The 27952-nt window shown below is 40.9% G+C and overlaps 1 protein-coding gene across 1 annotated transcript; it reads left to right on the top strand.

Annotated features, from left to right (window-relative positions):
• The first annotated feature begins 465 nt into the window (after positions 1 to 465).
• On the top strand, positions 466 to 27551 carry LOC125261549. Its single transcript, XM_048180103.1, has 5 exons — positions 466 to 750; positions 851 to 938; positions 16972 to 17206; positions 21471 to 21715; positions 21829 to 27551. Exons 2-5 carry the CDS (start codon positions 864 to 866, stop codon positions 26977 to 26979), a joined length of 5706 nt encoding a protein of 1901 aa, XP_048036060.1. The 5' UTR covers positions 466 to 750; positions 851 to 863; the 3' UTR covers positions 26980 to 27551.
• The last annotated feature ends 401 nt before the right edge of the window (positions 27552 to 27952 follow it).

The raw sequence follows: 27952 nt of genomic DNA, 5'->3' as shown, positions 1-27952 counted from the left end.
CCTGTCACGCTTGAGCACGCTGACGCAAGAAGATAAACTCAAGTGCAGGTTTAATGGCAGATGAGGTAAATAACAACAGTTAGGTTAGAAGCTGACTCTCCCTCAGTGTCTGCGGGAAACTTACTATATGCTTTGAGCATGTGAAGGCAGTGTCTTTCAACAGGTGACACCCCATCCTCTAAAAGCATTTTGAACTTTACCGCATTAGCTGAGATGGTAGTCATTGGTTATTAGCTCCTATAGAAAAACAAAATGACATCAAAAATGTCAATGACTTCAATTAAGAGCTTGAATTGAGTACATGGACTTAACACCAAAAGCAGTTTTGATCATCAGTCACATTGAATTTATAGATTTACTTTAAACTTTTTCAATGCCAACATGTGTACATTTTATCTTGGGTGATGAAATGCTGATGTTTTTTCTTTTTCTTTGTAGGTTACCTGGAGAAAGGTGTGTCATTTTTTTGTGCAGAGAATTGATAAGGATCACATGTTTTGAGAGACTGCACCCAGTAAACTGGTAAAAAGATGTGAGACAAACTGCTTCACATTCCCGTAGAATCCTGTTGACAGAATCTCATCAAAACGTCACAAAGTAAAGTAAATGTCACATCATTTATTATAAATGGTCCTAAGCTCAGCCCTCTTCTGTCCTCACCTTCTGATGAACAGTTTATAAAGAGCATCAGACTGCATGAGCTTCTTCACTTTTCTCCCAGCCAGGGACTCTGAACAGGAATGAAATCAGGTTCCACTTCTTTAGTTATGATTAACTCAATTCTATTTGTTTTTAGTTACTTTGCATCAATATTGAATACTGATCAATGTGTACTGTTTTAATGTAACAGAATATTCTGAATAATGGGTGCCCGACTTACAGTTACAGTCATCAATGAGACTCCTTATACCTGGTATTTTGCCACCCAGAGCAACGAGGTAAGAAGTTTTGGTCCATTCACTACACAAGATTATTTAATTCTATACTCTAAATTCAGTAATGCTTTAGATTACAGCCTGGAAAGTACTGTGTAATTACAAAGAATTTACAGCGTAACTTTCGATAATTATAGTGTACCTATACAGTAAGTATGTGTAAGTATAGGGGAACAATATGTAAAGTATTGGGAATAAAGGGGTAACAACCAGGAAAATAACAAATTATTTATACTGTAAGTATTTTAGAACTAAGGGGTACTTACACTGTTATCCCTAGTGAAAAAAAAGTATACTTTATTGTATTTTAAATATATTCCCTTTTTCTATAGTACATTGCAAATATACTAACAAAAAATGTACCATCTTTAAATATATAAAAAGTATATTAGTATCATATTTTCACAATACAACTTTTAACACACTTTAAAATAATTGTACTTTAGTATATTTTCTAAAAAATGTATTTTAGGAAAATATACTTGAAGTGTAAGTTTAGTTTATTTTTTAAAAGTGTATTTATTTGCATTTTATAAAAATATATTTGAGGTATATTTTAACTGTGTGCTGAAAATGATCATTGTAACAATGCACTGAAAGTGTATTTAAAAAATACATTATTTAATATCCTGAAGTTGTAGTGTATCTAAAGTTAAATTTGAGTATATTTTTTAGTTATTTACTTATATTTACTTATTCATCCTTGGAATTCATTTTATTACTTGTGCTTATTTATTTCAGTATGACTAATGCATTAAAAGCCCATTTAATATATGCAGTGTAGCCTATAATTTCCAAATATGAGTAAATATGTTTAATAAGTTTACACTGGCAGAATCATTTTACAATCGAACACACAAATCTATATTAAACAACACACCAGCAGCACAATAACGTTACATGCGAAAAAATATGTCGAGTGGTTAAACTTATCGGAATTCAAATGTCTCTTCAACTTGGTCTGTGACCAATCAGATTTTGTTGCTCACTGCCTTCAACCAATCAGAGCTGCTGACGTCACGGTCGTCGTCTGAATCCCCTCGCTCAGTCACTCAGGTGAATTATAATGTCCCAATGTATAATTTATTTAATAAAACACTGAAAGCGCAATACATCGCTCAATCTTGGGAATTCTGACCAGTTCAATCAAGTGACATCGCAGACTGACCGTGATGGCGACGACAACCGGCTAATCTAATGGCCTACGCGATCCTGAAAGAACCGGAGAAAAGTGCTGCTATTGGGAGGTGAGTTGTAGTCTACCAGTTAACAAACTTTTTTTTTTTTTTTTTTTTATAAACGGAGAGCAATATTTTGGCTTAATATCTCCTTTTTGAGTTTGTGTGTGGTGGTTTATGGCACATTGTATGCAGCACCAAAACATTCATATGATTGGTCAAATCGACCCGTATTCTGTACGATATTCATAAAGTGTTTTATGCTTGACTATGAACCGAAAACAATATCGACATGCCATTCTGATACAGTTCCCTGCTGCTAATCCTCATTTACTGTTCAGAAATAGTATTGGTTCAATGTAGGATTTAGACAGACTATTGTAAACGTGAATAAAGAGTTGATCATGACCTTCTATCTTTGGTATATTCTGTCATCAGATGCTGTTCTTCACGAGTCTCTGCAGTCATCATTGTGCCATCAGACACAACGAGAAGCTCATCAGAAAATGGAATATAATGTGTAATTTGTATTTGTGTATAGAGGGTCACCATTGGTCCAATAATTTTTTTTCTTTAATGAAAAACATGGTAAGTTTTGCTGAATGTATGTTAAGTTTAAATAAAAACCATTGGATTTGTTAATGAAATATGTCTCTTCATTAGTGATGTTGTTACATTTTATTTATTTTAATGGCCTTGAAAACAAATGCATTCAACTTTGGGAAAATGTGGTAAACTGTATTTAAATAGTAGCACAACTGTATTGTGTGAGATTATGTAATTCAAAGTACAGTAGTCAACATTTGAAGTGGATCAAAAAAGTTCAGCAAAGTTGTCCTAAGAAGGTTTTAGGACAACTTTGATTAAAGGTTTTGATCCGCTTCAAATGTTGACTATATTATACAAAGTATAAGTAATAACAAAGTGTATTGTTATTGACTGCAAAGTGTGTAATTTTTAGTATTTGGAATAAGCCAAAGGTACTGAGCATACAGTATATACTATTACCTGTAAAATAATATATTCATTGTATATTGCTTGTGTGTTCGGAAGACACTCGTAATTATTTTGTAATGTAATTAAATTACAAATAAAGTGTACTTATAACACAAATAAAGTATACTTATAACACAAATAAAAGTATACTTTTAACACAAATAAAGTATACTTATAACACAAAGTATATTTATAACACAAATAAAGTATACTTATAACACAAATTAAGTACACTTTAATATCACTAATCAAGCATGTAATTAGTCCCTACACAGGCATATACTTAAAGTGTACTAAGTATACTTGAAGTTGTTCCAATTTAGCACACAAAAGTACACTAAATATACTTAAAGTTGTATTTTAATTGTGTGGTGTTTGTACTTTTGTAATAAAACAAAGAAGCAACCACAGACACGAGTGTATATTCTTCTCTCTACTTTACTCTCTCTTCTTTCTCCCTTCTCTATTGCCATCTAGTGGCTACACATTATCTCTGCAGACACAACATTTCCCCTTTTCTTTGAAGCATTTTTGTTAGGGTACTGTCTTGGAACATTACAACATAATACTAACATAATCCAAACATCACAAGTAAAACAGGATTACTTTAAGTAAATAATTTACCTCTTTATATAAAACCAGTAATATTAACAAAACAAATGGTGTATTTACTCCTGAATTTAAAGAACACTTTCTTTAAGGAGTGCCTTCATAACATTTAAACTAATCCCAGTAAACAACCCAAAACAACAAGTGACTGGATTTGAACCACTGACTATTTCAGCACCTATTTATTTCTCTAACACAAAGTCCTTCATCCAAGCTGGTTGTTTCAGAACTCTTGCACTTCTTCTAGGACTCTGTTCCTTCACATCACCCTGAGCCTGAGGCTGTACATTTGGTTTCTCTTCTGTCGTTTTCCCCAAGCTTATCAATACCTCATTTGGAACTCCAGTGAGACTAGATGCATTCCATTTCTTCCCATCCTCCAGCAGGAAGATATTTGGACCAACTCTCCTTTTCACCAAACATGGAGCAGTGTACCTTTGTGAACATGCTCTGGTTTCTTAACACGCACCCAGTCCTTTTCCTTGAATTTAGGTACCTTAGCTCCTCTTCTTTGGTCAGTATATACTTTACATTTCTGCTGTTTACATGTCACTGTGTTTTAGATCTCAGGATATGTCTTCACTTCTGCGCTGACAGGCAGGACATTCAGCTTTGTAGGCATCTTGCGGCCACGCAGGAGTTCAAACGGTGTAGCCCCTGTGGTAGCATGTGGTGTCGCCCGGTAATTATGCAAGAACTGTGTCACAGCCGATTTCCAAGGCTTCCTTTCCTGAATTGCAGATTGGATGCATTGTTTCAACACTCTATTAAATTGTTCTACTGCTCCGTTGGCCTGTGGATAATATACGCTGGAGTACAAATGCTGAAAGTTATGCTCCTTCAGAAAGTCAGCAAAAGCAGTGGATGTTAGTTGTGGACCATTATCTGACACTAAGCAGAGTGGAGTACCTTCTCTACTGAAGATGGTGTCCAGAAAGTTTATGATGACATCTGATGACACTTGCGATGCAAAAGCTACTTCTGGCCACTTACTGTAGTAGTCTACTACCGTTATGGAGTAGCAGCAATCCCATGTAGCAGATTCAAATGGTCCCACAATATCGATGGCTACCTTTTCCCATGGACCATTAACACTCTGAGGTCTGAGGGTATCGCCGGCGATACCACCGTGGTTTTTTCTGATCAGTGTGAAAGAGACTCAAAATACTCTGTCAATGTTGCACATAAAATCAAGAGTTATACACCATTTTAATCAGTGGAATATCTTCTTTCATTTGTATACACTCAGAGTAAAAACAAAATGTTGTGCTTTTTGTAAAATAAAGAAAACTAACATGATGCGTGATCTCTCGTCTCCCTCTGAACGAAGTCCAATCTGATAGTTCTTAGAAAATGAACTGTAACTTAGTGAATACTAATGACAAAAAAATTACACTTATGTCTAAAAAAACGTTAAGATGTCAGGTTTTAAAACATATAAGTCAAATCGAAAACAAACCTTCTGTGTTTATGTAATCTGTATGAAAAGAGAGCCATGTCAGAAGTCTGTGATTCAGCTCATTATCCGCTAATGCGGCCACGCCCACGGAGCCAGCGCTATTCAGACGCAAATTCAGTCGATACATGCATTCGTCATCTCAATCGTGTATTTATTGTCTTCAAAAGTGTTTTGAATAGCCATATTTAGCGATCTCTTGCCTCTGTTAGTTCCTTGATTGTCACATGAGATGCCTTTTCTTTTACTGAGGCATTTGTGGACAAAAGGGGCAGAGCGCCCTCCGGCTCAAGTATGAATTAAAACACAGCATGTTCTTCATATCATGTGCAATAATACGTGCATGCATGAGATCACAAAAATCATGTTTTTTTTTGTCCTGAGTGGACTTTAATCCTGTTATCAGCATGATCACAGAGGGTTTTTTCACAGCCTACCTGACTGAAAGGCCTCATTAATATGCAAGTCATTTCAGGTCATTATTATTCAATTCTTTTGTCTTCTCAGGTGAGAATCACCCATTATACATGAGGATTCACGCCTCCATGCATACTGTGTTTCTTGACCAAAAGTGTCTTAGAAAATTTAAATCTCTCTATTGTTTTATATGAAGGAGTAGGAAGGATAATTTTTACTTCATTCTGAAGCAAAAACTCTAGTCTACAACCTCCAATACTCAGAATCCTTGTGAACACAGTTTTAATATATTTTTTTGGCCTTATTTCAGTGACTTAAGTTTTTTGTTTTTTCAATAACCACACATAAACGTTATTCCTTCAAAAACACAAACATGTACATACATGTTCCTCACATATTATTGTAGCCTAGTTTGTGCTGAATACAGTGTAATGACACTTTTGTCATTAATAATTAATAATAATAATTCCTTACATTTATATAGCGCTTTTCTGGGCACTCAAAGCGCTTTACAAATTGAAGGGGGAATCTCCTCAACCACCACCAATGTGCAGCATCCACCTGGATGATGCGACGGCAGCCATATTGCGCCAGAACGCCCACCACACACCAGCTTATTGGTGGAGAGGAGACAGAGTGATGAAGCCAATCACTGTATGGGGATGATTAGGAGGCCATGATGGACAGAGGCCAATGGGAAAGTTTGGCCAGGATGTCGGGGTTACACCCCTACACTTTTCGAAGGACATCCTGGGATTTTTAATGACCACAGAGAGTCAGGACCTCGGTTTAACGTCTCATCCGAAGGACGGTGCTTTTTGACTGTATAGTGTCCCCATCACTATACTGGGGCATTAGGACCCACACAGACTACAGGGTGAGCACCCAGCAACCTAGTTTTCCCAGGAGGTCTCCCATCCAGGTACTAACCAGGCTCAGCCCTGCTTAGCTTCAGTGGGCAACCAGTCTTGGGCTACAGGGTGATATGGCTGTTGGCAAACCCTCAGGGGTCTGAGGATTTTTGGGACCCTGGAGAAGTTTTGACATGCCCTGACATTTGTGCTTTTTTCAGTTGTTCATAAACATATTTATGGAAAAAGTGTCATTACACTGTATTCAGCACAAACTAGGTGTTACGGTATATAGGAGACAGACACAGATGTAACAGGTAATGGATGTTTATTTGACCACAGTAGAGCAGGTGAACACACACAGATGAGTGAACTGGTTATATTGAAGTTTGAGCAGGTAGTATGAGGAATAGTTACTGTCCTTTCTCTTTGCAGGTAGATGTAAGTTGGAGCTTGGGGATCGCTGGAGCACAGAGGAGATCGCTGGAGAACTGAGGAGCTGACTGAAACACACCCACACAGCAGACGAGGCACACAGAGGGAAGGAGACACGCTGGAGACAGGTGAGTATACGAAGAGGAGTCCTTGAGGTAAGCATAACATGGGTATATGCGAACAAGACCGGACGTGGAGTGCTGTGTGCGTGTGGGTTATATAGTGCTGTTGATGAGTGAGGTGATGAGGTGCAGGTGGCGGTGATCAGTATTCTGGTGATGGCGTGCGCTGTGATTGGATGTTGGAACCTGACGTGTCTGTGACAGTACCCCCCCTCCACGGCCCGCTCCAGAGGGCCGAGGACCCCGACGCCGTGGTGGTCGTCCTCTTCCCGCGGTGCCGGTCTCTCAGGGTGACTGTCGTGGAATGTTTGGAGTAAGTTGGGGTCTAAAATGTCGTTCCTTGGGACCCAGGAGCGTTCCTCGGGGCAGTATCCTTCCCAATCCACAAGATATTCCAACTGACCACCACGACGTCGGGAGTCAAAGATCTCCCGAACCTCATATGCAGCTCCGTCCTCCAGGATGAGTGGAAGGGGGGGTTCGGCGGGAGCCACGTCAGGTCCTGTGGGAAGAACAGAAGGGTGGTGAGCTTTCAGGAGTGACACGTGGAAAGTGGGGTGTATACGATACCCTTGTGGAAGACGGAGTTGATAGGTGACTGGGTTGACCTGCTTGACGATTGGGAATGGGCCAATGAATCTGGGACTCAGCTTTCTGCAGGGCAGACGCAGTCTGATGTCTCGGGTGGATAGCCAAACCAACTGACCAGGCTGGAAGACAGGGGTGTTGGAACGTCGGAGGTCAGCTACCATCCTGCGTCTGCGCAGGGCTCGTTGCAGTTGATGGTGTGCTGAGTCCCAGACCCTCTCGCTCTCTCGGAACCAGTAACCAACTGCCGGAACGTTGGAGGGTTCCCCATCCCAGGAAAACAGTGGGGGTTGGTAGCTGAGTACGCACTGGAACGGTGTGAGTCCTGTAGTAGACTGTCGGAGGGAGTTTTGGGCGTACTCGGCCCAACCCAGGAACTGGTTCCAAGAGTCCTGGTGGTCATGACAGAAGGTACGGAGGAAGCGGCCGATCTCCTGCACCTTCCTTTCCGTCTGCCCGTTCGATTGCGGGTGGTATCCGGATGTCAGGCTAACGGCCACACCTAGGAGGGAGTAGAACGACTTCCATACCCTGGATATGAATTGGGGTCCTCGGTCGGAGACAATGTCCTCTGGTATTCCAAAGTATCTGAAGACTTGGTTGAAGAGGATCTCGGCTGTCTCCATGGCAGTGGGTAATCCTGGAAGTGGGATTAGACGGCACGATTTGGAGAAGCGGTCCACAACAACTAGGATGGTGGTATTTCCGTCTGAGACAGGGAGATCAGTAATGAAATCCACTCCTAGGTGTGACCATGGGCGATCTGGAACGGGCAGCGGAAGGAGTTTCCCAGCTGGCAGATGACGAGGAGATTTGGAGATGGCACACTCCCTACAGCCCTGCACGTACCTTCTGACATCCGAAGCCATCCCTGGCCACCAGAAGCGTTCTTTAAACAACGAGAGGGTTTCATTGACCCCCGGGTGACCAGTGCCAAGTGACGTGTGAGCCGAGTGAATGGTGGGAGTGCGTCGTGTCCGTGGAATGTAGAGCAAGCCGGGTGGACAGCCCGGCGGAGGGTTTGTGGAGGCATTGGAGGAGGGAATGGTCTCTTCTGACCAGGTAATAGGACTTACGATGAGAGAGCTCGGGATGATGGGTTCTGGTTCCTCGGTCTGTTCGTCAGGAGCATGGAGACGGGAGAGAGCGTCGGCCTTTACATTCTTGGTGCCTGGGCGGTAGGAGATGGTATAATTGAAGCGGGAGGAAAAACATCGCCCAACGGGCTTGCCTGGGGTTCAGTCTCTTTGCTGATCGAAGATATTCAAGGTTTTTATGGTCGGTTAGCACCAGGAACGCGTGTTTGGCTCCCTCCAGCCAATGCCTCCACTCTTCCAAGGCAATCTTAACAGCAAGAAGTTCCCTGTCACCGATGGAGTAGTTGACTTCCGCCGGGCTGAGCTTGCGGGAGAAGAAGGCGCATGGATGGAGTCTACTTGGCGTCCCCTGCTGCTGCGACAACACCGCTCCCACTCCAGTTGTCGAGGCGTCCACTTCTACGACGAACTGTTTCTCTGGGTCTGGATGTACGAGTAAGGGAGCGGTGGTGAAGGCTTCTTTGAGCTGGTTAAAGGCGTTGGTGGCTGCCGGGGTCCAGGACAGAGACATGGGCTGATGACGGAGCAGGCTGGTGAGTGGATGGGCGATGGAACTGTAACCTTTGATGAAACGTCTGTAGAAATTGGAGAATCCGAGGAAGCGCTGGAGTTTTTTTATGGTGGTGGGTTCTGGCCAGTTGGTAATGGATTCCACCTTCCTCTCGTCCATCCAGATGCCACTGTGGTCGATATTGTAGCCCAGGAAAGAGATGGAAGGTTGGTGAAATGAGCATTTCTCTGCCTTGAGGAACAGGTTGTACTGGCGAAGTCGGGTGAGGACCTCCGCAACGTGTCGGTGATGTTCGGCCTGGCTCCGGGAGTATATGAGAATGTCGTCGATGTAGACTAGGACAAAGCGATGGAGAAACTCCCGGAGCACCTCATGAATGAAGTCCTGGAATACGGAGGGGGCGTTGACCAGTCCATACGGCATTACTAAGTACTCGTAGTGGCCAGTAGGGGTGATGAAGGCGGTCTTCCACTCGTCCCCCTCACGTATCCGGATGAGGTTGTACGCGCTGCGGAGGTCCAGCTTCGTAAACACAGTGGCACCACGGAGATGTTCCAGGGCCACTGGGACGAGAGGAAGGGGATACCGGAACTTGACGGTTATTTTGTTGAGGGAGCGATAATCAATGCAGGGCCACAAGCCTCCGTCCTTTTTAACCACAAAGAAGAAACTGGAAGCAGCAGGGGAAGTAGACGGCCTGATGTAACCTTGGGCGAGGGCTTCCTTGATGTAATCCTCCATGGCCTTCTCCTCCGGGATGGAAAGTGGGTATATCTTACCCTTTGGCACTGGTTCACCCGGAAGCAGGTCGATGGCACAATCCCATGGCCGGTGTGGAGGCAGCTTGGAAGCCCGTTGCAGGCAGAAGACATCGCTGAAGGGGGCGTAACACTTGGGGATGTCGACGGAGCGTTGTTCGACTGGACTTTCGATGGACGTGGCGCAGAGAGAGAGGTCAGGTGAAGAAGATGGTGGAACAGAAAGTTCAGCCAGGCAGTGAGAGAAGCAAGTGTCGCCCCACTTCAGGATTTCGCCCGTTTTCCAGGAGATGATCGGGTTATGCTGCTCCAACCAGGGGCGCCCCAGAACCACGTCAGCAGTTGAGTCCTCCAGAACCAGCATATGAGCCTCTTCCCGGTGTAATAAACCAACTTGAATGGTTACTGGTCCAGCCACGGTGCGGACGCGCTTACGGCTCAGGGGTCTGCTGGTTAGTGAGTTGAGCGTGTAGATGGTAGGAGATGGAGTGGTCTTGAGACGAAGGTGGCGGCAGATGGCTCCGGAGATGAAGTTGCCGGCTGCCCCCGAGTCGATGAGCGCGACCACTGAAAGGGAGACATTGGCGGCAGTAAGATTGACGACAGTAGTGAGTGGTTTCAACTTATGAGTAGCAGGAATAATGGCACTCACCAGGGGTCACGGAGGTCGTGTGGGGCATGCAGCAATAGCATGCCCGGGTTCACCACAGTAGAGACAGAGACGGAGGGTCAGCCGGCGGCGGCGTTCTTCAGAAGATAGACGAGATTGTTCCACATCCATAGGTACTTGGGCTGGTTCTGGGGTGCTGACAGGTTCGGATCGGCAGAGGAGCACGTTGGAGAGGGACTGGTCCTGGTGCTCTTGGATGCACGCTTGCATGCGAGTGGCGCAGCGAATGGAGAGCTGGATGAACTTTTCGAGGCCGATGGAGTCCTTGCATGCAGCGAGATGCAGCCGCACCCGAGGTTCCAAACCTTGGCGATAAGTCGTTATTAGACCTTGTTCATTCCATCCGCTGAGTGCTGCAAGCGTTCTGAATTGCAAAGCATAGTCGTAAACAGACAGAGATCCTTGTTTCAAATTATAAAGTTTCTCACCAGCTGAAGAGTCCGTGATCGGTTTCCCGAACACTTCCCGGAAGTGGGAAATAAACGCCGAGTAGGATTGGGTTACAGCGCCCTGCTGGGACCAGATGGAGTTGGCCCACTTTAATGCTTTGCCGCTGAGCTGAGATATAATGAACACTATTTTGGAGGTGTCACTCGGGTACAGGTGCGGCTGCATCTCCAGGACCAGTGTGCATTGCAGCAGGAATCCGCTGCAATCCTCCGCCGATCCTGAGTAGGGCGCCGGTTTGGCCATGGGACTGGCGTACGGCGGCAGTGAAGGAGGAGTGTTGACATCGCTGGTGGTGTTAGCTGGTGCAGGTGAAGGGACAGTAACTGGAGATGGCAGTGGATGATGAGTGGATAATGTGCGCCGAAGTGCATCCACAAGTTCCTGGAATGGATCTGGCTGGCTCATACTGGGTCTGCGGTGTTGGTCCGGTCTTCTGTTACGGTATACAGGAGACAGACACAGATGTAACAGGTAATGGATGTTTATTTGACCACAGTAGAGCAGGTGAACACACACAGATGAGTGAACTGGTTATATTGAAGTTTGAGCAGGTAGTATGAGGAATAGTTACTGTCCTTTCTCTTTGCAGGTAGATGTAAGTTGGAGCTTGGGGATCGCTGGAGCACAGAGGAGATCGCTGGAGAACTGAGGAGCTGACTGAAACACACCCACACAGCAGACGAGGCACACAGAGGGAAGGAGACACACTGGAGACAGGTGAGTATACGAAGAGGAGTCCTTGAGATAAGCATAACATGGGTATATGCAAACGAGACCGGACGTGGAGTGCTGTGTGCATGTGGGTTATATAGTGCTGTTGATGAGTGAGGTGATGAGGTGCAGGTGGCGGTGATCAGTATTCTGGTGATGGCGTGCGCTGTGATTGGATGTTGGAACCTGACGTGTCTGTGACAGTACCCCCCCCCCTCCACGGCCCGCTCCAGAGGGCCGAGGACCCCGACGCCGTGGTGGTCGTCCTCTTCCCCGCGGTGCCGGTTACAAAGGCTACAATAATATGTGAGGAACATGTATGTACATGTTTGTGTTTTTGAAGGAATAACGTTTATGCGTGGTTATTGAAAAAACAAAAAACTTAAGTCACTGAAATAAAGCCAAAAAATATATATTAAATCTTTGTTCACAAGACTTCTGGGTATTTGAGGTTGTAGGCTAGAGTTTTTGCTTCAAAATGAGGTAAAAATTATGCTGCCTGCTTGTTCATATAAAACAATAGAGAGATTTAAATTTTCTAAAACATCATTGGTCAAGAAACACAGTATGCGTGGAGGCGTGAATCCTCATGTATAATGGGTGATTATCACCTGAGAAGACAAAAGAATCACATAATAATGACCTGAAATGACTTGCATATTAATGAGGCCTTTCAGTCAGGTAGGCTGTGAAAAAACCCTTTGTGATCATGATTCAAATCGCATCATGGTGTCAATCAAATATACAGAAAAAACAGCAATACTGTGAAATATTATTACAATTTAAAATAATGGTATTCTATTATATTCTTTAAAATATGTATTTCTGTGATGCAAAGTGTCTGAACAATTATGTTACCTCTATGGCATTTCATATAGGCTTTTAGCTTAAAAGCATGCACATTTGGAGAAATATTGATGGATTCTCATATATTTGTCAATTTTCTATACAGAAGAGTAATATTTATTCAGGATTTATTGTCATTACTATGAGTGCTGCATACGTGTTTTTTCAATTCATACTTGCAGCCGGAGGGCGCTCTGTACACCTTTAGTCCACAAATGCCTGAGCACTAAAGAAGAATAGGCAATCCAGGAACTAACCGAACTAACAGAGGACAGAGATCGTTAACTATGGCTATTCAAAACACTTTTCAAGACAATAAATACACGATTGAGACGATGAATGCATGTATTGACTCAGAATTTGCATCTGAATAGCGCTTTCTCCATGGGCGTGGCCGCATTAGCGGATAATGAGCTGAATCACGGATTTCTGACATGGCTCTCTTTTCATACAGATTACATAAACACAGAATGTTTGTTTTCTTACACGAATGTTTTGACTTACACGATTTAAAACCTAACATTTCAACGTTTTTTTAGACACAAGTCTAATTTTTTTGTGATTAGTATTCACTAAGTTACAGTTCATTTTCTGAGAACTATCAGATTGGACTTCCTTCAGAGGGAGACATGAGAGGCGCCGGTGCAGTCTTGGCCGTTTTGTCGTTTAGCTGACGTCAAACATGAGGCAATCAGAGTTTCTACACTTCTGCCCATTTTTGGCCACCAGTAGAGCTCGCGAAGTCTTTGTTTTGTCCGTACAATGCCTTGGTGTCCTTCGTGAGCTAAGTTCACCAGTCTTGTACGCAGTGACAATGGAACCACAAGGCAGTGATCACCCCACATAATTAAGGGACCCTCCACGGACAGCTCGTTTCTGATGTGAAAGTAAGGTTCTAGTTCTTGTTTCACTGACTTCTTGGTTTTAGGCCAGCCATTCTTGATCTGTTCATGAAGTTGGGCTAACTGGGGGCAGCTCTCCGATGCAGAAGAGAACTCAGAGACCGACAAGGCAAGTAAGTGAGAAATAGTGGCAACCATTTCAGGTTCATCTGTTGGGTCACTTGTCTCAGGTAAGGGGAGCGTTTTAAGTGCTTGGTGGTCAGTGCGCAGAACAAAATGCCTACCCCAGAGATACGTCCTCCATTTTTCAATACTCCACACACAAGCCAGTGCTTCCCTCTCCACAGTCGAGTATTTTCTTTCAGCTGGCGAAAGAGTTCGGGAGGCCACTACATGCTCCGTACCATCAGTGTGTAGCTGAGAAAGGACTCCTCCCACACCGTAATCAGAAGCATCAGTACTCACGTAAGTTGGCAATTGTGGGTCGAACAGAGCTAGAATGGGGCTCTTTGATAAGAGTGTCTTCAGGGTGACAAAGCTTTGGTCTGCCTTATCAGTCCAGAGAAAGTTCATGTCAGTGGAGGTCCTCAAAACAGCACGGAGGGGTTCAACCACTCTTGCGTAATCAGGTATAAATTTACTATACCAAGATGTAAGGCCCAGGAATGAGCGCAGTGAAACTGTATCATGGGGAGCAGGTGCGTGCTGCTGTCGTGCACGCACCTGCTGTCGCAGGGTCTGGATGTAGTCCCTCAGAAGAAACCGTGTGCCCCAAAAATTTCAAGATTTGCACCTTAAATTTACATTTCTGCATATTTAGTTTTAGACCAGCCTTGCTTAGACAGTGAAGTACAGCATTTAAGCGAGTGTCATGGATGTCCTCTGTGTCTCCATAAACAATTAGGTCATCCAGGTAGGCTTGAACACCTGGCAATCCATGCAGTATAGTCATCATCATCTTCTGGAAAGCAGGCGCAGCCGAAGCCAGTCCATATGGGACATATGGTTCCGTTTATAACGGAACAACCCATCCTGGGTAATAAAAGCTGTTAAATCACGACTTTCAGGGTGCAATGGAACCTGATGATATGCTGAGGCCAGATCTGTGGTCGAGAACACTGTCGCCCCACGCAGTTCTGCCAACAGTTCCTCCCAGATGAGGCAAGGGGTGGCTATCTACAACTATAGCCTTATTAGGCTCCCTTAAATCAATGCACATGCGGATTCCACCTCCTTTTTTTTGTGTCACTACAATTGGGGAGACCCATGGAGATGCGTCAACCCGTTCAATTATGTCCTGCTCCAGCAAGTTATTTAGCTCCTCAGAAACTGCTTGCCTAACTGCCAATGGCAGTCTTCTCAATTTTTATTGAACCGGAATGAAACCTTCTTTCAACTTCACTTTATGTATAAATCCACTTGCGCATCCTACAGTATGCACTGGTAGTATTTCAGAATTGTCATTTGTAATCACAGCATCACTGCAATACGGCAGTGAAGTGCTTTCAGCAGATCTATTGCCAGCAAAGGTGTGCCTGACTGTACTATGTAGAATGTGCCCACTGCAGTACTACCATCATGGAAGACATCTGTAGAGAAACAGCCCAGCACTGGAATAGTCTCTTTGGAATAAGAAACTAATTTTACTTTAGCTGGCTTGAGGGCACATGAAGAAAAATATTTATAGTAAATGCTCTCAGGCATTATGGATACTGATGAGCCTGTGTCAACAATTAACTCTACTGGCTGACAATGTCCATCATTAGTTTTAATTTGCACGGAACAGAGAATTTGGTCTGTCACAGTCTTAGGATCATTCATGTATAATACAGTGAGCTCTGGTATAACGATCTTACGCACCTGTTTCTGTGATGAGCGGCAAACTTTGGAAAAGTGCCCAATTTTTCCACATGAATTGCATACTGCTTTGATCGTTGGACATGAAGGTTTGTTAGCCAGATGGTTGTTAGATCCGCAACGATAACATAAACGCCATTGTCTCGCGTTGGCGATTGGACGATCTGATGAAGAGGAAGATGCTGTCTTTCTGTCCCGATGCTTTACATTCCGGTGACACTGTATGGCCCGTACTTGTGAAGTATCTGAAAGAATCTCAGAGTTCTTCAATGCAGTCTCCATTTGCACTGCTATGGAGACAGCTTTATTCAGAGTGAGGTCAAGCTCCACTTTAATTTATGGCCCGTAACGTCATACTTACCCTGTAACTACATAAGAGGGTAACAAGCTCCACTTTAATTTACGGCCCATAATGTCATACTTATCCTGTAACTACATGAAACAAGAGGGTAACAAGCTCCACTTTAATTTACGGCCCGTAATGTCATACTTACCCTGTAACTACATGAAATAAGAGGGTAACAAGCTCCACTTTAATTTACGGCCCGTAACGTCATACTTACTCTGTAACTACATAAGAGGGTAACAAGCACCACTTTCATTTATGGCCCATAATGTCATTTTTACCCTGTAACTACATGAAACAAGAGTGTAACAAGCTCCACTTTAATTTACGGCCCGTAATGTCATACTTACCCTGTAACTACATGAAATAAGAGGGTAACAAGCTCCAGTTTAATTTATGGCCCGTAACGTCATACTTACCCTGTAACTACATAAGAGGGTAACAAGCTCCACTTTAATTTACGGCCCATAATGTCATACTTATCCTGTAACTACATGAAACAAGAGGGTAACAAGCTCCACTTTAATTTACGGCCCGTAAAGTCATACTTACCCTGTAACTACATGAAATAAGAGTGTAACAAGCTCCACTTTAATTTACGGCCCGGACTTTAATTTACAGCCCGTAATGTCATATTTACCCTGTAACTACATGAAATAAGAGGGTAGCAAGCTCCACTTTAATTTATGGCCCGTAATGTCATACTTACCCTGTAACTACATGAAATAAGAGTGTAACAAGCTCCACTTTAATTTACGCCCCGTAATGTCACACTTACCCTGTAACTACATGAAACAAAAGCATATTTCCCCATGTATTAAAAAAGATTGCAATAGTTCTTTCTACTTGCCTTGAAAAAACTTAATCAGTGCACTTTCTCGCTAAATTGCTCCCAAATGTAAGATCGTTGTCTTTCATAACAGTGTAAGTACCCCTTAGTTCTAAAATACTTACAGTATAAATAATTTGTTATTTTCCTGGTTGTTACCCCTTTATTCCCAATACTTTACATATTGTTCCCCTATACTTACACATACTTACTGTATAGGTACACTATAATTATCGAAAGTTACGCTGTAAATTCTTTGTAATTACGCAGTACTTTCCTGGCTGTAATTTAAAGCGTTACCCTAAATTCTGCTTAATAATTGTTTTTTCCTAGTTAGCATGTCTTTTGATTAGCCATATAATAACTGAGAGCATGAAATAATCTCACAATAATGTCAGTCTGTTTTTTACATGTTAGTTTCTATAATGCTTTTCTGATGGAAACTGATGTATAATTCTGCTCCCCAGTTTACAAGCATCGATGCTGGCTGCTCAACATCCTATAAGGAGGACTATTATATCAATTGCTACATCTGCTTCAGATATGAAAATCACACACATGAGAGTTTTAAGTACGAGTTTAACACCACCAACCAGGAATACTGGTGGGAAATCACTTTTACCTTAAGGGAAACCCCCGACCGTTCCCAGATTGAGTTGCGCTGCACCAATGACGGTGGCTCTCGTTACTGTCCCAACTACAGTAAGTTCCTACAAACATATCAGTTCTGCACCACATTAAACAGCTAATAGTATTTTCACCCCTGACCATCATACCCATGTGTACCTTTGTGTCCGATTCCAGAGTTATTTCTTCTTTGCTGTTTTAATGAGCTCCACTCTTCTGAGAAAGCTTTTATGGGATTCATTTTATGCCAAATATATTGAAAAAGTTTATTTGCAAAAACAGATAACTCCGTTTCAATATCATGTTTTTTGTGTTTTTTTTTTTTTTGCAGTTGTGTGGTTTTGATTAAGGTAACTTATAAAATTAAATTCATTTAAAGTGTATATATATATATATATATATATATATATATATATATATATATATATATATATATATGGCTTGACATTAACTTTTTTGCTCACCAACCACTGTGGCTAGTGGTTTTCCAAAGTTACTAGCCACTCAGCACTGGCCATAATTTTGCTGTTGGGAAATTATATTTTATATGATTAAAGTTGACTTTGACATGCTAAAATTACTTGATTTTGAGTCATTTTACTTGATTAGCTAGATTTAAAACCTTTTCAAATTTTCAAATGCAGACTGACCACCTAAATCAAGACTAGGCCTACATGGTATATCAGCTGGTATGTACGGGTGGGCAAGGGGTGGGTAATATGACCATAATATGATAAATTTTATAATTGTATAAGTTATTTTTGTTGGGCCACAAAGAAGCAAATTAGTAAATTACAAATACAATAGTAAATTATTATTATTTTTTTTTCAGATAGAGTAGGTTTATTTAACATTTATTTAACATATTTTGTTGTTTGATTAACATTAATGACAGACAGATATTTAATTGGGCTGCTGAATGCATGCATGTAATATACTGACACATATCCAGTTTTTACCAACCTGTTTACGTCCACTTAAGCCATAACCGACTGTATTCACGCAAGATACTCCACAAGGAGGCAGGCACAAGGAGATCTGATTGCGCACGCGAGAGAGCGCTTTAGTTGTGTGTCATTCAGCATGATTCTGCCGATCCCGCCTTCACTAAATGCAAGTTAATTGATAAAGAACTGGGATCGGATTGTAATTTTGTGCTAAAACAAGCTTAGCTCCCTTTAATTTCACTGTAGGCTGAAATTATATTCAACCCGCCAAAGTGGCTAGTGGGAGTGCCTGTCTCACCCGGTTGGCTGGTGTTAATGTCAAGCCCTGTATATATATATATATATATATATATATATATATATATATATATATATATATATATATATATATATATATATATATATAAAGCAATATCACACTCGTTCATGCTGATATACATGGCTACTCGTGTGATATTGCGTTTATACTACAGTTCGACGGCATGAGTGTGTAAATAAATAAGAAATAACGAGAGTCTTTAAAGCCCTCTTTTGTGCAGCACTACTTCCTTCTGCCACGAATTCAAATCTCAAGTTGACAGTTTAACCAAGCCCCCATTACTAATTCTAAAACGTCACTTTAGAACTAGTAATTAAGGAATGTTAAGTCGCTAAATTTGAAACTCATTGTATTTTGTACAGAGACTGAGAGACCTGAGCGACCATTACCTATGTCTGATATAACATTTTTTTTTTCAGGTTGATGTCCATAATATTATATCCATTATAAAAATCCGTTTGAATGTCTGCTGAGGATATAGCCACTATAAATGACAGTAAGAAATAAACACAATTGTACAATTCAGTCAAACAGACAACAGCAGTTCTCTACAGCAGTGTTTCCCAACCAGTGTGCCGTGAATAATTACCAAATGCAAAAATAAAATGTTTTTTTTTTTTTAAATGCTACACAGTTAAGAATTCATCGTCGGTGTCTGGCGGAAACTTTGTATCTCTATATTTCCTCATTTTTATTTTATTTAATCAATGCTATTGGTCACCTTTCATGCCTGTATGTGGGTTTTACAAATATTTAACAAATGAAAAGGATTTTAAAGAGCTTGTGACAAAACCTAGTCACTCCGTTGGATCCTCAAACTGTCAATCAAACTTCATAAATCCTCCCCACCTCAGTCTCAGAGTCTCAGACACAGGCCCTGTCCCAAATGGCACACTTCTATGCACTATCGGTCTTGTGGACTTACAATGGCTGCCATCCCAAATGTATGGCAGCCATTGACCGTAGGGTGTCCCATTTGTCAATTTTAGACTTCAGAAGGGTGCTCGCAAGCGCCCCCTTTGCAGCCGTTATGCACCCTCACTGCGTACTTTTGTTGAGCCCGCACTGGTGCAAGCTCCGTGGCAGACTTATTCCCAACAGTCAAAGTAACATTACGTCACGAAAATGCAGACTTGTAGGAAGGGCGTGAGTGTTTAGGGTGCCATTTGGGAAAGGGCCACAGTAAGGCAAATTCCCGAAGCACTGGGCAAGATGAAGCTGTTCTCGGCGCGTACACGACCCCTGAATGACCGGAGCTCACATCTCAGAAAAAGTCTAAACAAATTGTAAAATAGGCGCTAAGATTAAAGTCACATATTTTTGGTCCAAACACCAACATTCTCACCTTTATGTGGAGAATAACACACGCAATCAATTCATTATTATAACTCTTAATATATTGCACAAAACTATCGGAATAGCAAACAATGTGGTCAACTACAGTTTGCATGCTGACTAACGTCATTGTCAAAGTGAAGTTATTAAATGTAATTTCGGGAGAAGTAAGCGCTTCCAATTATAACAAGGTAAAAAAAACAAGCCTTTTAACACTTAAAACATGGTCAAAGATCGAAAAAAATTTTAAGCAACTCAAATCATAATGAATTAAAAAATTAAAAACATTTTTAAAAAGGCATGAATTCTAACGCATATTTAAGGTTCACGAGTATCCTATATAATCTTAGCTTGGCTTGCTGTCTGCTATAGAGGGGCTCAGAGAGGATATTCTATTCGAGATCCGATTGCCCCCCATAACACAGGCAGGATTGTACAAAAAGGAGGAGAAGGGATGCCAAAAGAACTAACAACGAGAAGTGCAAAGAGGCTGGTTTTATACCCTGTTATAATATGAAGATATGATGGGCATACTCCTCCCTAAATTATGTTTAATAACTTCACTTTGACAATGAGGTTAGTTAATATGTAAAAACATAGTTGGTCTAATAACATTAACTGAAGTCCTTTCAGAAATAGCATAATTATTTAAAATTATTTAAAATAAATATCTAAAATTAGCATAATCTTGTCATATAAACACAATGTGTTTATTTTCTAGTATGATTTTGACTTTGAAAATAGCTTTGTAACTTTTAATCAAGTATTCAAATGAGGTCAAGGTAGTTGTATGCTAGCATGTCGTATGGAGCATCACAGACTGCATAAACCACCTTGATGGCACAGCATGCATACAACAATGCAAAAAAAAAATGCAAAAAAAACAAAAAAAACAATGCATTGACAAAAAGAATTGAAAAAAGTCGGCACACCAAACCGACTTCTACATTCATATTTAATTTATAATTTTGTTTTTAAATATTTTCATGTTGCTATATTCAAAATGTGATATTTAAAACAATCTTATAGTAATATATAATTATATAGCTTTGTGAAATCTCCTCTGTAACTCTTTAATTTTCATTAATCTGTTGTCAAATCTAGCCAGGCTGATGTAAATGTAAGAATGAACTTACCGGGTAAAGTTTTGATTGAAGCTTTTTTATTATTATTATTCGTGACCACATTGTATTCCAATAATTTAGCATTTGTATTTCAGTTTTTACTATTAAATTTATTTTTACTAGGACTGTCAAGAATTTTTTTTTTATCCAATTAATTATGTTGTGCCGATTAATTAATTCAAATTAGTAGTAAAAAAAAGTTAGTGAGTCATTCATACATTCATTCAACTGATCTTTCTTTATGAATGAGTCACTGAATCATTGGCTCACTCGATTTAAAAACCATGGATTCATTCAGTAATGAAACACCGCTGTGTTGCTCTGAGAAACAACAGTTCTGCTGGATTTATTTGGAATTGTTTTCACATTTTTTCCTCAAACTGTACCAAAATTGATCCAAACTGTGACTTAAAACCAAGGTACATACCAAACCATGCATTTTGTGTACTGTAACATCCCAATTACATACATATTCACACAAGGGAAGATGCAAAACCTATTTTTATTGTATTCAAGTTCTCTTTTTTTTTTATTCCATAGTCTATACAGTGCATGTTCAATGTAATCTGTAAATTATTTCTAATCCTGTGGTGTCTGACAATGTCTTTATACAGGAAATATTGAGGATGAAAAACGGAGACAGCAAGAGGAGAGAAGACGTCTGGAACGTTTGGAACGTGAGCAAAGGATTCAGTGGGAGCTGGACCGAGAGAGTGAATTGTCCACACTAAAGCTTTCTCAAGCAACTGAGCAACTTCGTGAAAAACAGAGCTTCAGAAGTCACGAGCAACAATATAAACACACGCAAGTTCTCCATCAGCAAATAGAAGACGACGCTGCTGTGTTTGAGAGGGACGAGGTATGACTTTAATTTGGAATTACCTAAATTACAAATCTTCTGTTTATACAGCGTGTGATAAAATATCACTTTTTACTGAGACCCATTTTTGTTTTGCACATTTATTCATGTAGGTTACTGAGGTTGAAGAAAAATTCAAAGAGCTTTTGTTAAAGTACCAAATCACAAAAGATAAAGAGATAAAGCAGTACCAGATTTGGGACAGGATTAAGACGCTCCAGAATGAACTTGCAGATCAATACTGTAAAGAAAACAACCTTTCAGAATGGTCTCAGTTTACCTTTGATCAAGCTATAGGATATAACAAACTGTCTCTTACAGAGAAGCTCACAGTTCTCGAGGCATCTCTACAGTTCAGTCCGCACAGTAGCACTGAAGATGCTAAAGATGATGAAGATCAGCCGCTTGGCTGGGAGTATGAGAAAAAGTATGACTTTCTCTTTGGTTTGGTGGAGCAGCTTCATTCCACAAATCCAACTTTGGCAGAACACATTTTATCAAATGTACTTGATACGATCTCAGAGCTTTCACCACAAAGTAGGGAGATTTTGGGTCAAATATTGTTCAACAGAATCTGGACACCAACAGAAATAATGCTCTTTATTTTCAAAAATCCAGCTATCAAATGTGATCAACTCGATTCAGTTCTCCACACAGCACAAACCTACCACCTGGAATGCAAACTTGTTCTATCTGCTCTTACGAAAGAAAACCCCTTATTGTTTCTTCAAGAAAAAAGGAATGACAAGGAAAAAGATGCTGATATAATTCTAAAGGAACTTTGTGAAGCAAACTGCCCAGAGAAAGTCTTGGTGCTGCTGAAGGATGTGCTTAGATACATAGAGTTGGAACTGCCAAAATATGAATTGAAGGACCTTAACAAAGAACAAATTGCTGATTTAAAAGGGAAGATAACATCCCTTAATCTTACAAACCCAGATATCAACATTCTGAAAGACGTATTAATTGGAATGTCAATAGCAGTGCAAGACTGCTCAACAATCACCACAAAAGACAACATGAAGATTCAAGGCTATTTTCCAAGACGTACACAACTAGCATCTTTGCTTTTGCTCCTCCTGGCACAGCTGACAGAAAATAAAGGATGTCTTCTAGAGATTGGCACAGGTGAGGGCAAGTCATGTATCTTAGCCATGTTTGCAACAATCCTGGCCATTCGTGGAACAAAAGTGGACATTGTGACAAGCTCTCCAGTTCTTGCCCGACGAGACCAAGAAGAGTGGAAACGTTTTTTTGAAATGTTTGACATCACCTCATCTGTAGTACCTCCACATTACTCAAGTGACTATTCAGCACAGGAACAAGAGGAACATTTTAAAAATGCTTACAGGCAACAAATAGTATATGGCACAGTGGAAGTCTTTGCTGCAGACATACTTAAACAGGAATTTGAGAAGAGGACTACTCGCGGTACAAGGACATTTGAGCTTGTAATAGTGGATGAAGTGGACTACATGACCTTAGATAATGGAGTTCAAGTAACATTCTTGTCCCATGAATCTAGTGGATTTAGGCATGTGGAGCAAGTGCTTTCCAACATATGGGCTATGATTTCTACTTGTCAACCAATTGAAATGTTTGAAACGGGGGAGATAAAATGGGCAACGAGGATACAGTACTTTCATAAAGCTGTAACAGCCGCCGTTATGGGGCTGGAAACATCAGAAAGCTTTTCCGCAAACGAGATCTTGCTACCTGGAGTGACTTTGGGGTTCTTCACCCAGGAGGATGTTGAAAAGTTACATCAAGCTGAGAGCAAGAAAGAAAATGAAGATTATGGGAATGAGAACAGAATGTCTAATGCATTATCTGAAGTCATGAAGAAACTTGGAGTTTCACAACAGTATGATCTTGTGAGTATATTTGAGGAGGTCTTGGAAAACACTGCAGTGTTTAATTGCTATTCTTTAGAGAACAAGAAAGCCAAATGTTTTCAAACTCGGGAAAAAAAATGTGACCTTAATGTTGAAATGCTACTGCTGGAAGGAGGACTAGCATGTGAAATCATGTCTGAGAAATTGCTCATTGATGCTACTGTAAGCACAATAAAGTCATATATCATGTACTCAGATAACCCTCAAAAAGCCACAGAATCCAACAACTTCATTGTTGTTCCTGCTTTCTTGAAAAGCTATGTTGAGAATCAGTTACCAGTTTTTGTTGAGAATGCACTAAGGGCTGTTGAGATGTCACGGGGCCGGGAATACATGATTGTCACCTCACTGGCCTCTGAAAGAGAAGTTGCTGGCATCCATGACAGAGACAAGTATAATGCAATCATTCCAGTGGACTTCAGAGCGAGCGGTGTGCTGGAGAAAAACAAGAAGTGGGGGAATGGTCTGCAACAATTTTTGGAGTTCAAGCACCAACTTGCAATTTCACCAATATCCACTGTGACAAATTACATGTCAAATTTCCATTATTTTAAAAGGTATCTCAATGGGAGTGGTATATTTGGTGTTTCTGGTACTTTAGGAGGTAAGGCAGATCGGGACTTTCTGGCAAGACATTATGAAGCACAGAGCTACACTGTACCTGCACATCGCCATAAAAGGGTGGTGGAGCTTCCAGTCATCCAGGTGAAAGGTGGGAATGACCAATGGATCCAGACTATTTGTGAAACTACATGGAAAGTAGCAGAGAGAGGACAAGTTGTCTTGGTAATTTGTGAAGATGTTAAAACAGCAGATGAACTACATGAGAAAATGAAAGAGGGCAGCAGATTCAAGGCAGAACAGATTACTCTGTACACAATCAGTGAGAAGCACAACATTGAAAAAGAGAAATTCTGTGCAGGCAGAATCATCATTGCTACAAATCTCGGAGGACGAGGGACTGACATAAAGGTTGATGAAAGTGTGAATAAGTGTGGTGGTCTTTTTGTTCTTCTTACTCACTTCCCACAAAACCGAAGAGTCGAGAAACAAATATTTGGTCGTACGTCTCGAAAAGGCAATCCTGGGATGGTCCAGATGGTTGTGAACTTTGATCATCTCGCACAACCTTACCAAGGTCAGTCTGTAGAAATTATGCGCCAGCTAAGAGAGGACTATGAAATTAAACGAATCCTCAAAATGGAAAGTGATGAGCTGGTTGAAATAAACCTAAAGGAAAATCTGTTCTCCACATTTTGCACATTGCTGAAGGAGTTTGATAGGTATTACACAGAGCAAGAAAAACTGGACCCCATGCGAATGAAGCTCAAAAATATACCTGAATGCTTTAAACATCGTCAGCTCAAGTTTGATTATCAGCCAGCCATCAACACTTTGAAAGAATCTTGGGCCTTGTGGTTGACCCTTCACGAGGATGACATCAATAGACATGATGACTTCAGACAACTTGAAGAAGACCTTATCAGGACAATAAACAAAACAAGTGGAAAGCTGCTGCAAGGAGAAAGTGATAATTTCTACGATCATGTCAAACAGGCAATTGTAAGAACTGATCTACACTGCCGTGATAAATCCAACAATGCCTTTGGAGCTGAATCCTATTGGCAAAAAGTTGTTAACTCTGACCCCCAGTACAAGGCTGTGGCACTCTATAACCAGGCATACATCACCATCAACCTCAGTAAGGGTAACTATAAAGCAGATGCTATGAAACTGCTGGAAGATGCAAAGAAATCAATTGGCGTCTATGTCTCAGAAGTCTCAAACACAATGGTCTCATGTAACTTATCAGTCACTGGTAACAAAGATCAGAAAACAGACAAAAACAACAACTTTCAGAGTCAAATGGAGGCCAGAATGAACATATTTAAGTCTTGGATGACGTACATTGATAATGCATTGAATAAACTTAAAGAGCTGGAGGAAAGCAACAGTGATGCCATTACAGAGGACTGTTCAGTCTACATGCTGTCTGAAGAAAAGGACTTCATCATCACTAATGAGCTGAGATCATTATACGACTATGGCCTGGGTATTGTTTTTGAGGTGAAAAACAAGCCCAAGTTTTGCTTTGATGCTTTGATATGTTTCATACTCGGGGCTGTACAGGTTCTCGCTGGGGTTCTTGTTTGTGCGCTGACACTTGGAACAGCCAGCCAGTTTGGACTGGGCCTGATTGCAGAAGGAGTGTCTGACATGATCAGTGGAATAGAGGGGATGATAAAGGGCACGTTTGATTGGGCATCATGGGCAATATCTAAGAGTATCAGCATCGGGCTTTCTTTACTAACGGCTGGCTTTAGCGTTATCAAGAAATCAGTTACTTCAGTGTTTAAAGTGACAAAAAGTCTCCTCAATGGTACAAAGTCTTTCTCTTCTGTTGCATCTGGATTCATTAAATCAGGAAAGGCAATGTTTACTTCATTTAAAGGTGGCATTCAGTCTGGTTTATCAACCCTCGGTAAAGAATCTTTTAAGTCTACAATGAAAAACATGACATCTTCAGCAGTGGTCAGACAAAACTTCAAAGCTGCAACTAAATATGCAGTTCAGGAAATCGGGAAAAAGTCTGTGCTCACTGCCATGAACTACGCAGTTGATGCAGCACTCCAGGAAGTATTTAAGAAGATTTTACAAAGCAGCTTTCAGAATGCTGTTACTTCATCAGTGAAGCAAAGCAGTGACCTGGATCAGAATCTAGTTGAATTCATCAGCTCAGGCATTCCGAAAGCTGCCTTGAAAAAAGAGAATTTCAAGATTGACCAGAATTATGAGAAGCAAGTTAAAAAGTCAGTTCACATGCTCTGCGAAAAGATAATTCCTTACCTCATACTGGACTGTACCACAGCACAGGATGTTATCAGCAAACTCTCTGATGTGTGTGAAGCAGCAACAGAGATTATGAATAAAGAGAAACAGTCAGGTGTGCTTGAAACGGCAAAGCTGGCTCTGAAAGTAGCCGAGTACATAACAGTTCTCTGTCAAATATTGGGTGCCATACCAACAAAGGAGATAATACAACAGAAATTTGTTCCTGAATTACTGGAGAACATCAGTGAGCTTGAGAAAGAAATGCCAAAGTATGACCAAGATGAACGGCACAAATTACCTGATGTTCAACGCCTTAAAGGAGAACTTCTACAGATTATCGCTCAGAAGGCTTCTGAGCAATTCATCAGTTCCTGTTCTGAACATATAACTTCTTTCATGACCAACACATTTAAGAAAGAGTTGGCCAGTAAGACAGAAGAGGCATTAGACAAAGTCATGTGCAGACATAAGACTCAGTGTTTCTTTGATGACCAAAGAGAAAAAAACAGGCCACAAGGATGTGGAACAGCTGTCTGATGAGGACAAATGTGGTCTAATGATATGTGCAAAACTATTTTTACTATTACTGTTTACTATTTTTTTCTGGAGTCTGAGATGTTTTCTGGGTCCTGACATTCTGAGATGTTTTGACATGCCCTGACTTTTGTGCTTATTTCTGTTATAGTAATAAGCAATAATAAGTGAGCAGCATGTATGTAAAAGTTTGCAGTTTTGAGAAAATGATGTTTGTGTTAGTAAAAACAAAAAAAGTAACTGAAATAAGGCCAAAAAACCCATACTGAATATTTGTTCACAAGACTTTTGAGAATCATTTAGCCTAGATTTTTTTAAAACAATGTATAGATTTTAAAATTTGTAAGATGTTTTGTGTTAGAAAGCTGTATGCAAGGAGGCATGAATCATCATGAATATTGATTTGTTTCACACATGGGAAGACAAAGGCTGTGTCCGTTTGTTGTTTTAAAACACAGATGAAAGCAGTATAATTCACGAGTTCACACTTGCAAATAACTCAGGTAAATTAATTGGTAAACGTATTTGCCGTGCTGTCTGGGGAGAGGGCTCCGAGCTCGGTAATCGGCCCGAACACAGAGTACCCCCCCCCCCCCCCCCCCAAAAAAAAAAAAAGGTTTAAGTTTTTCCCTGAGGTAGTTAAGGACTTGAAAAGAGCTGCATATCGCCGCTTTCCGCCATTTTCGAATATGAAGAATCCTCTCCTGTGCCATCACGGGATATCACATCGTCCATCGTATGCTGAAACATTACATATGCCTATGCTTTAATATTTCGCAGAGGTTAGTGTACATGGAAAAATGGCACAACAGAGCAAAATGAAAGAAAATGCTATGTACGTTTATTATACATTTTCAGACTTTATTCAAGCTGTTAAACTAAGAATGTAAAACTAATGTATCTTTCAGCACAGGGTTAAGTCAGTATGTACATTAACGACAATTTGAGAGAAATATAATATAAATTTAATGTAAAA

Source organism: Megalobrama amblycephala, unplaced genomic scaffold, assembly GCF_018812025.1.
Source record: "Megalobrama amblycephala isolate DHTTF-2021 unplaced genomic scaffold, ASM1881202v1 scaffold430, whole genome shotgun sequence".
In the NCBI taxonomy this organism is placed as follows: Eukaryota; Metazoa; Chordata; class Actinopteri; order Cypriniformes; family Xenocyprididae; genus Megalobrama; species Megalobrama amblycephala.
This window is presented reverse-complemented; position numbering and strand designations above follow the sequence as displayed.